The sequence below is a fragment of the Zalophus californianus genome, chromosome 10 (assembly GCF_009762305.2).
Source record: "Zalophus californianus isolate mZalCal1 chromosome 10, mZalCal1.pri.v2, whole genome shotgun sequence".
Lineage (NCBI taxonomy): Eukaryota > Metazoa > Chordata > Mammalia > Carnivora > Otariidae > Zalophus > Zalophus californianus.
In genome coordinates this window covers 110,388,299-110,400,343 of record NC_045604.1, presented here as the reverse complement: position 1 = coordinate 110,400,343, position 12,045 = coordinate 110,388,299, and the positions used below count along the sequence as shown (strand labels likewise).

Sequence of the window (12,045 nt, the reverse complement as noted above, 5' to 3'; positions counted from 1 at the left end):
ACCGTAGCTGGAAGATGGCTTCGGGAGTCAGTGGACCAGACAGCAATCAGAGCACGGCACTGGAAGATTTAGGGTTAACCGTTAGAAAACCAGAGGCTGCCCCTGAGATGGGCCCGGCACCGCCCACATACACACTGTCCACACGGACTCCCCCACCAGGGCTGAACCTGTCGCTGCAGCTCATTAAATCAGAAAGCTACCAGGTGCTGGGCACGGGGCTGGGACCTTCCCGTCCCTCTGATCACGGTTACAAGCCTGGGGGGCAGCCAGCTCAGCCAGAAGCTCCTCCAGAGGCCCTCTTCCCTCCCAGGCCGACACCTTGAGGCTCCGTGCTCCCTATCTAGGGGACAATGGCAACGTCAGGGCCATCCGCCTCCAGCGTCCGGCGGGCTCCAGCCAAGCCCAGACCCACCCTGGGACCCCTCTCCTCGCCTCTGGTCTCCCAAGCGCCAGCCCCTGGGATGCAGGACCCCGTGCCTGTGAGCCGCCCGCTGTGACAGGAAGCTCCCGGCACCACCTCTCCAGAAGTCTAGGGTGGATGTGGCGAGGCTGAGCTCAGCTCTGGGAACTCCTCAATTTCAAGCATCAACGGCCGGTCTTTCTGGACACGATCCCCCATCTCGTCATACCCACTCGGCGGAGGCAGGTCAGTGGGCCGCGCTGTGGCGGCCTCTGAGGATGCCCGAGCCCGGCGGCTGCAGCGGCCGGAATGCGCGGTCTCCGGTGCAGTCATGATCACACCACCCAGACATGACTCAGGTTTGTCTGAGGGGGACACCGGGCTGGCTGTCCAGCGGTCCCAGGGACCCCTTGCCCGAGCAATATCGCTGTTGGCGGATCATGAGGGGCAGGCCAGGTGGCAGCGGGGCATCTGCGAGGACAGTGCTGTCCCCGGGCCCAGCAAGGGCACTGGGCCCTCTGTCCTGCCTGGTGGGCGCCACAACAGCTCAGGGGCTCCCTGTCATTCGTGATGGTCACAGCCAGGGTCGCGGGGAAAGGGGCCCACAGGAAAAGCCACGGGGGCCACAGGGGTGGCGGGCTTGTGAGGCAGCGTTGGCCCCGAGGTGGGGACCTCAGGCTCCGATTTGCACGTTCCTCTTGTGCCTGCACTTTTGTTGTTCTTGCTGACGTAACTTCACCCGTGTCACCACAGCGTGACCTCTCTGTGCGCCCTGCTCCCACGAGCGAGGGAAGGAGCTGGCCTCAGGCCGGGTCTCCCTGTTCTCACAGCTAGGTGGGTCCGCCACTGCCCCCCACCCGCCTCCCGGAGCCCCGAGTGCCGCTCCAAACCCGTGCCACGCGCCCGCGCACGCCACGCGCATTTGTGTTCACAGGCGTGAAGAGGTGCACGTCAGTAAGAAGGGATTCATCTGGCTCTTCGGAGCCGAATTCCACTGTGTTTTCAACATCCACTGCCCTTCTCAATTTCACCCAGAACTCAGAGGGACCGACTGGCCTCTCCTGACAAATAAACCACCAGGTCTTGCCAGCTGGAGTTCCGGTGTCGAATCGCGGCGAGGTCAGCGTCGAACGCACACCTGCCGGCCGCAGGCTGAGACAGCCACACACGGCAGCGCGCGGATGAGCGGCAGCGGGGTCCGTCCCGTCCCTTCAGGCGAGCGCTGAGTGGAAGCAACAATTCCATGGACAGGGCTCCGAAACCAGACAAGTGGGGTGACCTCACACAGCCAAGCTTCTGCACGGCAGAGGAAGCCATCAACTGAGTGAAAAAGCAATCTACAGAGCAGGAGAAATATCTGCAAACCATCCGAGAGGGGGCTAATTTCCAAAATCTATAAGGAACCCCTTTAACTCAAAAGCAAAAAAACTAACAACCTGAATAAAAAACGGGTTAAACACCAGAAGAGACACTTTTCCAAAGAAGACCTCCAGATGGCCACAGGCTCGTGAAAAGGTGCTCAGCATCACTAACCATCAGGTAAACGCAAACCAAAACCACCATGAGCGCTCACCTCACACCTGTCAGAATGGCCGTCATCAAAACGACAAGAGATGACAAGGGTCGGTGAGGGTATATGGAGAAACTGGAAACCCCTGTGCACTGCTGGTGGGGATGCAAAAGGGTGCAAGGGTGCAGCCGCGGTGGAAAACGGGATGGACACTCCTCAAAAAATTACAAATAGCACTACCATATGACCCAGCAATTCCACGTCTGGGTATTTACCCAAAGGAATTGAAATCAGTATCTCCAGGAGATATTTGGGCCCCACATGTTCAGTGCCGCACTCTTCGCGATACTGAAGACATGCAGTCACACTAAATGTCCACAGATGGTGGAAAGGATAAAAAAAAATCTGGTATATAATACAATGGAACGTTATTCAGCTTTTAAAAATCAAGGAAATCCTACAACATATGCTATGACACGAATGAACCCTGAAGATGTTATGCTAAGCGAAATAAGCCAATCACAGAAGGAAAAATATCGCATGATGCTGCTGAGCTATCTAAGACAGTCCAACTCATGGCCTCGGAGTGGCTGCCAGGGGGCCGGGCTGGGGAGGGAGAGACTGGAAATTGCTAATATACACTTCAAAATTTAAAAGGGTGGTTCTTTGGGCGCCTGGGTGGCTCAGGTGCCTTCGGCTCAGGTCATGATCTCAGGGTCCTGGGATCAAGTCCCACAACAGGGAGCCCGCTTCTCCCTCTCCCTCTGCCCCTCCCCTGCTTGTGCTCTCTCTCTCTAATAATAAAATCTCAATAAAAATTTTAAAAAGGGTGGTTCTCATGTTAAGTGTTTTTTATAACAATAAAATAAATAAAAATTAAATCAATGACTGCTCTGATATAAATTTTTTTAAATCTATTTGGGAAGCATACAGGAGAGAAATTATTATCGAAAACAAAATCAAAAGCATTTTGCTAATAAAAACTAAATTTTAAGTTCAAAAGATGTTTAAAATACTTCATGAATCAATTTAATCAAGTTAAAATAGAAATTATGCAAGAATAAGGAAATAAAGAGGTTGATGGATCAGAAATCAAAGAAAAAGTAAGCAGAAACAACAATACTGGTCCTTTGAAACAGATGGCAACAGACAAATCCCTGAGAAGATAAACCAAAGGGGAAGGTAAAAGGAAAGATATTAACCAACGGGAACTAAATCCATGAGAGATGAAAACAGTCCCACTTTATTCCAGTAACTTTGAGAACGAAAGCAGAAGCCACTGAAATCAACACAAGCAGAGGTTGAAAACCAGATACACCAATAATCACTGAAGAAATGGGACGGGCCAACCCCGGGGCCACCTGAGAGCTCGCCTCCAACAACCTGACACCGGGAACCGAAAACAGACCAGGCAGCCCAGTTCAGTTTCTGTGAACCTTGCTATTAAAGTCAGACCAGGACAATGGGGAAAAAATCCTGGATCAATTTGATGTATGAATTCAGATGAGGAAATGCTAATTAAAATGCCCACAAAAATCAGTATTCTACATGCTACAATCAGGAGCTATGAAGGGCTTAATCGCAGGGATTCGGCCATGGATCGGAAGACCTGCTTGCGCAGCGCCCGCACTCACGGACTCCCAGGGAGAGGCGTGAGGGTCACAGATGCACAGAAAGCATGCGGTGAGAGGCACCAGGCGACCGCAATTTGACAAGCAGCACAGCACACGAGGATCCGAAGCCTGCGGGGCACAATGTTCATAATGTAAAGTTCGGGTGTGGATTCTTGGGTGATTGACATAGTCTGTGCTTTTCCACGTTGGAAGTGATTCAAAAATTGTTTAAAAAAGAGGAGAAAGGGAGCATTCCCTGGGGATGGACCCAGGATTGCTTTTTAGGCCCTAACGACACAAGTTCTAGAACACAGACCAGGCAGGAGCTGCTGGGGGGAAGGCCTCAGTTTCCCCCCGGTGAGCAGGCACTTAGGAGGAGGAGGAGGTACTTAGGGCGAGGGCTGCATGAACCCCTAAAACCTCAGCTCCATCCCCTCCAGGCCCCAACACAGCCCTGGAAGCTCACTGTCCCCCAAGCTGGGGGTTGGGGGCAGGGGTGAGGCAGTCAGCTGCCCCTGCGCCCCCAAGGCCAGCCCCCTCACACGGAAAACCTAGCGGGCCCGTGCCCATCCACCACCCTCTGAGGGGCCTGGTCTACACTGAGCTCTGCCCTGGTGAGCTGGGCGGCAGAGCCTGGGCCTCCCCCTGCAGCCTCACGCCTCGGAAGCACATCACTCATCAGCAAACCCTTCCCCAGATGTCACTCTGACTTCCTGACGTCAACAGGAACCAGGGAGTGCACACTTGTGAGCGGCAAGAATTGGGCGCTCAACTTCCATCCCGGGGGGGACAGCTGGGTGAATACAAATCTACGCTGCTCCTGACCCAGGCTTCCATCCCTGCCGGCGAGGGGGGGGCAGTGACGAGTCCTCCTTACCCCGTGCGGGACCACAGAGGACACGGACATGCATGTGGTGACAGCATGCTTCCAGAAACCAGCAGCAGACACGGGAGCCGAGCAGACCATGGACCCAGCTGCGATGTAATGTCCTGTGTGCCCCCCAACGGCAATGGGCAGGGACCACCCCCTTGACCACGGCTCCTTGGGTGCTACCGCACACGCACATTCCAGAAGTGGGGCGGCTGAGCTGTGGGCTTCACCCACATTGCACACTCAGTCATATTGTGGGTGCTCTGCCGGGTGCTTTGTCTGCTCGGGGCTGTTCTCAGATTCCGCCACATGGACGAAGCACACAGTGTGGTCGCGCTCACTGTCGCCAAGTGTCCACTGCACAAATACATGGCACACTGCCACGGGGCAAGTGGGTTGTTCCGATCTGTGCTTACAGACAAGGACTTAAGAGCACACCGCCTACGCCGCCCCCCGCCCCGCCACCGTGTGCTGGCATCTCTCCGCGGGGCCCCCTCGGGACTACACTTCTTGGTGGCGGCACAGGCCCGTCTTTCTGACTAATGCCAAACAGCTTCCCAAACCCCAGCAGCGGTGTGACAGCGTCAACAGTGCCTTCTACGAAAACGGACGTGGGCAAATGGAAACAGACTGCCCTAGCTCAAAGTCGGGAGTCGTACATTCTCCCAAAGAGGCAGGCTCGCTTTAACTCCCCAAACCCAGCGCTTCCCAGGGGGCCGAGCACAGAAATGGAAACAGCCACTCGGACACAGAAGGACGGCGCGCGACAGAAGCCCAGAGCTGACCCCAGAGGTGTCTGGGGGTCCCCCGGGGTCTTGGCCCCATGGGGAGGTGCAGGTCTCCTACGGAACTAGGGGCCTAAGGGGGCCATACTTACAGCTGTGCCTGCTTCTCCGCCAGTTCTTTGGTTTTCTCCTACAATTATAAAGACAAAAAAGCAAACATGAGAAAAAACAGGATACCACAGGACATGCTCAATGAGAACACCACTAAATCCACGGTCCACCATCCACATAAAAACCACAGCACTGTTGTTGCAGACATCCTGTACCATGCGGGCTGTTTACGCAAAGCAAGGCTGGGAAGGATAATTTTCCATTCCGTTCCTGAATATGACCTGCACACTTCCGGCAACAGACACGATTTACACCCAGCTCGCTGACATAACCGCCGGCACGTTAAGAAATAGTAAAGCAGGTCAAACATTTTACAAACACCAGAACGAAGTCTCTACTAACACTCATACTGTTAAGCTTCAAACATACACTTTCCAACATCAGCTGCCGGGACAAGGAGTACATGGATGTGTGCTTGAGTATTTACAAGTACAGTTAAACATCCCAGCAGGACGCAGACTTAGCCAACATTTTCTGTCTCTTTTAATCAAGAAATGGTTCTTGCTTTAGTAGCAGGTTGTTATCTGGCTAAGGAGAGCCCCAGTGGCTGCCTCCGTTACTTGTTCTAGGATCTGCCTCTAGTGAGTAGGACAGAGAGCACTTGATGCCCAACAAACAGACAAATGAAACATCTGGGGCTCTCGACAGACCAGGGCTGAGGCTCATGAACAGCACAGGGAGAAGCAGGTGGGAAAGCACGCAGGGGATGGCCTGGATCCAGACTCTATTTCTGAGCTCCAGACCTTGGATGAGGTTGTTCACCCCGACAAGCCTCGATTTCCCAGCTGGGATGTGGGATACGGCACCTGCATCAGAGCATCTGACTCACTAGGAAGTGTCTGGCACAGAGCAGACTTGGGATGGGCCGGTGGTCTATGTAGACAGTCACCACGGGCCCTGGTGTGGTCAGGCTCCCGCACGGCATGGACTTCACCTGGCCGGTGCACAGACCACACGAGGAAAGTGACCACACCAGGACAGTCCCAACATCAATCCTCACGGGAACCCTGGGAGGTGGGTTCAGACGCCCGCGATGCACATGGATAACTTACACAAACCTCTGGACATGACAGCCCATGTTGGCTTTTGCTTTTAAAAGGTTTCGAACACTTTAAGTGCGATTTTAATCTGAGGACTCTATCCAGTTTCTACAATCTATGCAGTTTACAGGCCGAGATAAAGGGGCGTCCCTTGGAGGGACTGCATGTAACGACCAGCCATGCTCTGGGTCCCCAGGGAGTCGTCGCTGGGCGGGGGGGGGGGGGGGGGGGGTGAGGGCTGGACCCAGGCAGCCAGCAGTGCGCTTGCCCCAGGTCCTGCAGGGACAGGCTGGCAGTGCCCCCAGGGGACACCTGGCAGTGCCCGGAGCCATTTCCGGGAGGGGAGGGGAGCTGCTGGTGCGCTGGGTGGAGCCCAGGGGCGCTAGCCAACACCTGACAATGCGCAGGCAGGCCCCGCAGCAAGGCCCAAGCACGCGTGGTGCCGTGCTCTAGAGATGCTGATGGAGGAAAGGGTTTCCACATACAGAAGTCAGCCAGTCCTGTGCCCCCACCGCCAAGCTGACAAGGGCTCCACACCGAGGGCTGGCAGAAGCCCAGCCTGCTCCTGGCAGAAAGCACGGGGCTCCAGGCCATGTCATCGGCCAGAGCTGCCGATGCCACAGCCGACCGCTTGAGGACACAGTGCCACAGAGGACACCCCAGGCTCCCTGGGTGTGCACAAGCAGGGAAGGCCGGCCCTCAGAGAGGAGGGACTCCTGACCTCCCCCCCCAGGTGGCCACAGCCCCCCCAACACCCCCCGCCACAGCGCCCGGCATCCCGGTGACTGACCCAGACCGTCTCTCGGATCGCCTTAGCTATCTTGAGCAGGAGCTGCCCAAATGAGCCAGGCTCCAGGCGGGTGGCCGAGTGCTGGACGCAGAGGCAGAGGAGGAAGGCAGGCGCCAGCTTGTGGTCATCACCGCTGGGCTCGATCAGGGTCAGGATGCGCTGCAGCAGTGCATCCTCCACTTCGGGCTCGAACTCCAGGTGCAGCAGCCTTGGCCGCGGCAGGGTGGCCCGCATGGAGCCGGAGGTGGAGGCGTCCCGGGTCCGGAGCATAGCGCCGCACACCCCGCAGCCACGCGGCACGGCGCTTAGCCTGGCCAGGGCCCGGGCCGGCAGGGGCTGGGCCTGCGCCGGCTCCTTGAACAGCAGCAGGTAGTGGAGGCCGAGGGAGAGCAGGTCCCCGTGGCGCAGCACCACCGCCCGGCCCCCCACCTCCGAGAAGTTGACGGAGACGGGTGCCCCGGGGATGGGCTCCAGGACCAGCCCACTCCCCACCTGGTCTGGGCCCGGGGGCTGGTGCCTGCGGATGGTGCAGTGCAAGGGCAGGATGTCAGGGGCCGAGAGGCTGACGCTGGGCTTGCTGGAAGGGGTCCTCTGGCCCACCGTGTGCTGCTCCCGGTTCAGCAGGTACACCAGACTGTCCTGAAATGCAAAGCCCAGGCCTCAGGGGCAGGACACCACCTCGGGCAAATCCGTCAGTGGGGAAAAAATGAAAGGGTGTCCCCGTCTGGTCACTTAAGCCACGTGGCCAGGACCGCCATCCTGGGCCAGCCCTGCCCTGGAGTCCTTCCTAACCTGCTGCTGGCCCCCAGCCTGCTGCACATTGGGCACCCACCCTGTCCCCAGGGGTGGAGGCTTCCCAGAGCAGCCTCGGGGGAACACCAGACACCCAGGGATGACTCTAGCTTGGACACAACAGAGGCCAGACAAGGGCCGCGCTGGGCACAGACCCTGGTTCATAGGCACGACCGAGTGTTGTCGAGCACCCCCACCCCAGCCGGTGATCTGTCACACGCCGTGTGCAGGCATCTCCTCTGTGGCTCCCGCTTACCGAGAGCAGATGTCTCCTCGTGAGACAGAATAGGGACAGGACTCCAGTCTCTCCCAAAACCCTAATGCAATGCAACGATTCCGCAAAGAAAAAGCTTCCTATAAGAAAACTCCTGAGCCTGCATTTCTGGAGCAGTAGGTCTTAGGAGCGCATAAAACAGGATGTCAACCTAAAGCAGTGAGTCAGTGCCGGGCAGAACCCATGAGATCCAGACCACACCCGTCTGCACCTGCTTGGACCCCAACGCTGGCCTCCGAGCGTGTGCTGTGACCACCGGGAGCCCTCAACTTACCTCTCCCTCATTGAAATGCTAAAACGCACACCCAGGAGTGGGGATTTAACACACTACTGAGACATGCAACGTATGGAAAAGCACGATGAGTACGCAAGTGCCAAGAAAACCCTCACTTCTACCCCTCTGCCCACCTGGTTCTTGAAGAAACCCTCCCGACCTCCCCATGGAGAGTCAGCCTGAGGATGCCTTCCCTTGTGCTGTTGCCCTTGGGCTGGAGCATGAGCCCCGGTAAAGCCTCGCCTGGAACCCTCGGCTGGCCTCTTGTCGATTCCTATGGTGTGCAGGCGCCCGGCCGGGTTCGGTGGGGCGAAGACCCGGGCACCGGAAGCTGTGGCGCCGCACGGCGTGCACCGCCCGAGGGAGCTCAGCAAGTCGGCATGGACAGGTGAGCAGGGAAGGAAGCGCCAACAGAGGGGCTTCTGAGAGCTCCGCTCCTCCAGCCAAGGGCCCCGACAGGAGTGGTGGGAAATGCTGGTCTCCTCACACAAGGCTTCCCACAGCGCACGCGAGGCCATGTGCCACAGGAGTCCGCCCAGCACCCACCATCTGGACAAGGGGGTGGACCTGTGTCGGGGTCCCCAAAGCCAGGGCACGGCATGGCCCCAGACACCATCTAGAAGGTGGTAGACTGTTCTCTGAGAAGGAACCTGGTATCAGGTGAGCCCCTTCCCCACCACCTCCTACTGTAGCCTGGACGGAGAACACCCTGGAAACAAAGCACAGGGAAAGCCTCCACTTCCTCCAGAATCTGGGATGGCCCCGCACGGTGGTCCCCACCACCACGTTTCTACAGCCTCATCATCATCAGAGCGACTGTGGCCGCAGGAGCTCACGGCTGACTTAGCTAGCGGCAGGAGGAGGCCTTCTAGTCTGAGAACTGCCCGCTGGGCTCCAGGCAGCAGGGCGGGGCGGGCGGGGGGGCTCAGGAAGGGGGAGGGTCGGGCTCACGTGCTGGGGGCTGTAGCCTTGCAGGAGGAGCAGGTGGGGCGACTCATAGAGGGAGTAGCGCATGGTGTCCTGGCCGCGCTCCTCGGGGCCCTGGGCCGTGGCCGCGCTCAGGCTGCTCTCACTGATGGTGCGGCGTAGCTGGAGTGGGGGGGGGCTCCGCGCACCCCCCGAAGCCAGGGCTGGGGTTCCCTTGGCACGGTGCCGCTGCAGCCTCCGGGCTTGAGCGTTGATCCCTGAAACAGAAGCAACACGGGGTAAACAGTCAGAGCCTAACTGAGGCTCACCTCTGGGTGCTTCTGAATTCAGATCGCATGAACCCACTTGTAACACCAGGCAGTTTGATCAACAGATGTGGAGAAGTGCGCAGGACTCCACCGTTTGACCCCATCCTGGCAAGGCCAGGGCCCCTCTGGGCTCCCCCTGAAAAGCAGGCAGCCCAGCCGGGCCGTTGTCCCGAGGCTCCTTACAGGAGCCCATGACCCACCCACCCGACCAGCCACAGCACAGCCCCTCCGCTCCAGACACCAAAACCACTGCAGCATCGACTTCTGCCAGGTCACCGTGCCAGGGGGTCCTGTGTGTCACTGCACTGTCCTCCGAGCCCTGCCGGCCCACCAGCGTGTGTGTGCGCGTGCGTGCATGCCTGTGGGTGTGAGGGGGGGTGGGGGACAGCGCGTGTGTGCACGTACATGAGCGCTTGCTGAGATCAGATGAGATGAGAACTATGCACAGTCCCCCTGCCCCCCCATTTACAAGGAGGAAGGGGTCCCGGGCCGGGTGGTGTGTCTAGGACAGCACGGCTGCTCCTTCCCGTGGCCGCCCCCGCCACGGCCAGGTCAGAACGCACACACATGCCCATGTATACACGCAAGGACACATGTGCACATGTGCCCCCCCCCCCATGAAAGAGTCTGATACATCCAGGAAGTGGTCTTTTAAACAGATGCTGCCAGAAAGCCAAGAAGCCAGATGGAGCCAGGAGGCCAGTCTCCCGTCACCGTCAGGGCGGACCCTGCGCTTGCTTTCTGAGCCCTCTGCCGACCCCCCTCTGCACAGCCTCCATCCACCCCCACCTGCAGCCTCCCTTCCTACAACCATTCCACCCGGGCCGGACAAAGCTGGAGGAAGGGAGGCAGGCTAGCCGGAGCAAGGGTGCTGCCTTACCGGAGCCCGGCCCTTCCAGGAGGAAGCCAGCTTGCCTGCAACCCGCAGGAGGTCAGGTCTGCAGGAGGCCAGGCGGGCGGAGGAGCTGCAGAGCGAGGCTGTCTGCCCAGCGTCTGCTGCTCCCCGCCTGCTGCAGAGCTGGCCGGCTACTGGCAGTCTAGCGCAGGAGGGAGGTAGGGCGGGGGAACAGGGGCATGGGGGGAGGGAGCAGCTGGGGCCAGGGGGCAGGCGGGGATGGGCAGAGCAGGCAGGAGGAGGCTGCAGGCACAGGGAGGAAGGAGGGGAGCAGGCAGGAGGGAGCAGGTGGAAGGAGGAAGTCGGGGACAGGCAGGGGCTGCCCGGGACTGCGGTGGGGGGGGGGGGGGGCAGAAGGAAGTGTGGGCGGGGGGGGGGGGGCCAGGAGGCGTGGGGGAAGGCAGGGGAGCAGGCAGGGGCTGGTGGGGCAGATGGAAGCCAGCCTCCACCCCCCGGCCAATGTCCTGTCCCACCTGCTACTCTTAAGGATGACAGACCCCAGGACTTGGAGGAGCCCTGCATGACCATGGGGCCATCCCTGAAAGAAGAAACATTAAAAAACCGGTCCAAAATGAAGTTCTAGCCCCAAAGCTTTCCCTCCATCTAGGACAGGATGAACCTCAGAACGACCTTCCAGAAGTCCAGAGCCTGAGAAGGTGGTCCTCTCCTCTTAGATTCCCAGGGGAGCCCAGGGCCGCCCCCCAGATGAGTCCTGAGACCAACACCAGTGTCCCCTGGACTGCAGCCACACAGGGAGCTCCCCGCCGACAGGGCCCCTCTGCAGGTGGACTCCTACCCCCATCCCCCGGCGGACGGCCCTCCTGGTATCCAGAGCCGGCTTCTCCGACCCTGCTGTGGAAAGCAATGGTCCTCACCCTGCCTGCGCTCAGACCCTCCAGGGGAGTTTTAAACACTGCAGCTTGGTCTGGCTCCCAGGTCTCCTTCCTGGGTCCTGGGGCGGCCACGTGAGCACTGAAGGGCCAGTGGCACAGAGGCCGCCAAATGGACGCGCCACGGCCAGCACGGCTCGGCTGCGCACAAGCATGCCCACAGCGCCCCGCGGACACGAGCCTGACGTGACCCCGCGCACACCCTGCCCACGGCACGTGTGGACACCCACGCAAGGACACTGGATGGGCCACAGGACCCTCTGGGCGAACTGTGGTCCTAGGATGAAGACGCTGCAGGGGGAAAAGCCGGGTCAAGTGTGCACCCAGAGGTGGGTGGAGAAAGCAGGCTGGAGCATAACACGTAAGGAAGGAGACCTCTGTTTCCATGCTTCAAAAGCACAGAAAACAATCCAGGCATGCTGCTCACGGGTTACCTATATGTGTATGAAAAGCTATTTTTTTTAAAAAACTCTAAATCAATATGATAAAAAAATGTTAGGTCCATCCTGGGAGGAAAGTATGGGTGTCAGTTACATTATTCTTTATACTTTTACTTCGTTAAACT

General features: G+C 58.5%; 1 protein-coding gene across 8 annotated transcripts in view; it reads right to left on the bottom strand.

Moving 5' to 3' along the window:
- Positions 1-12,045, bottom strand: part of RADIL (Rap associating with DIL domain) — an 83,263-nt gene that overhangs the window by 14,081 nt on the left and 57,137 nt on the right. For all 8 annotated transcript variants that reach the window (XM_035722126.1, XM_035722133.1, XM_035722129.1 and 5 more), the window contains 3 exons: positions 9,412-9,644; positions 7,121-7,759; positions 5,272-5,309 (listed from right to left, as the gene is read on the bottom strand). In XM_035722126.1, the coding sequence (XP_035578019.1) occupies positions 5,272-5,309; positions 7,121-7,759; positions 9,412-9,644 (910 nt within the window). The remainder of the gene's footprint in view (positions 1-5,271; positions 5,310-7,120; positions 7,760-9,411; positions 9,645-12,045) is intronic.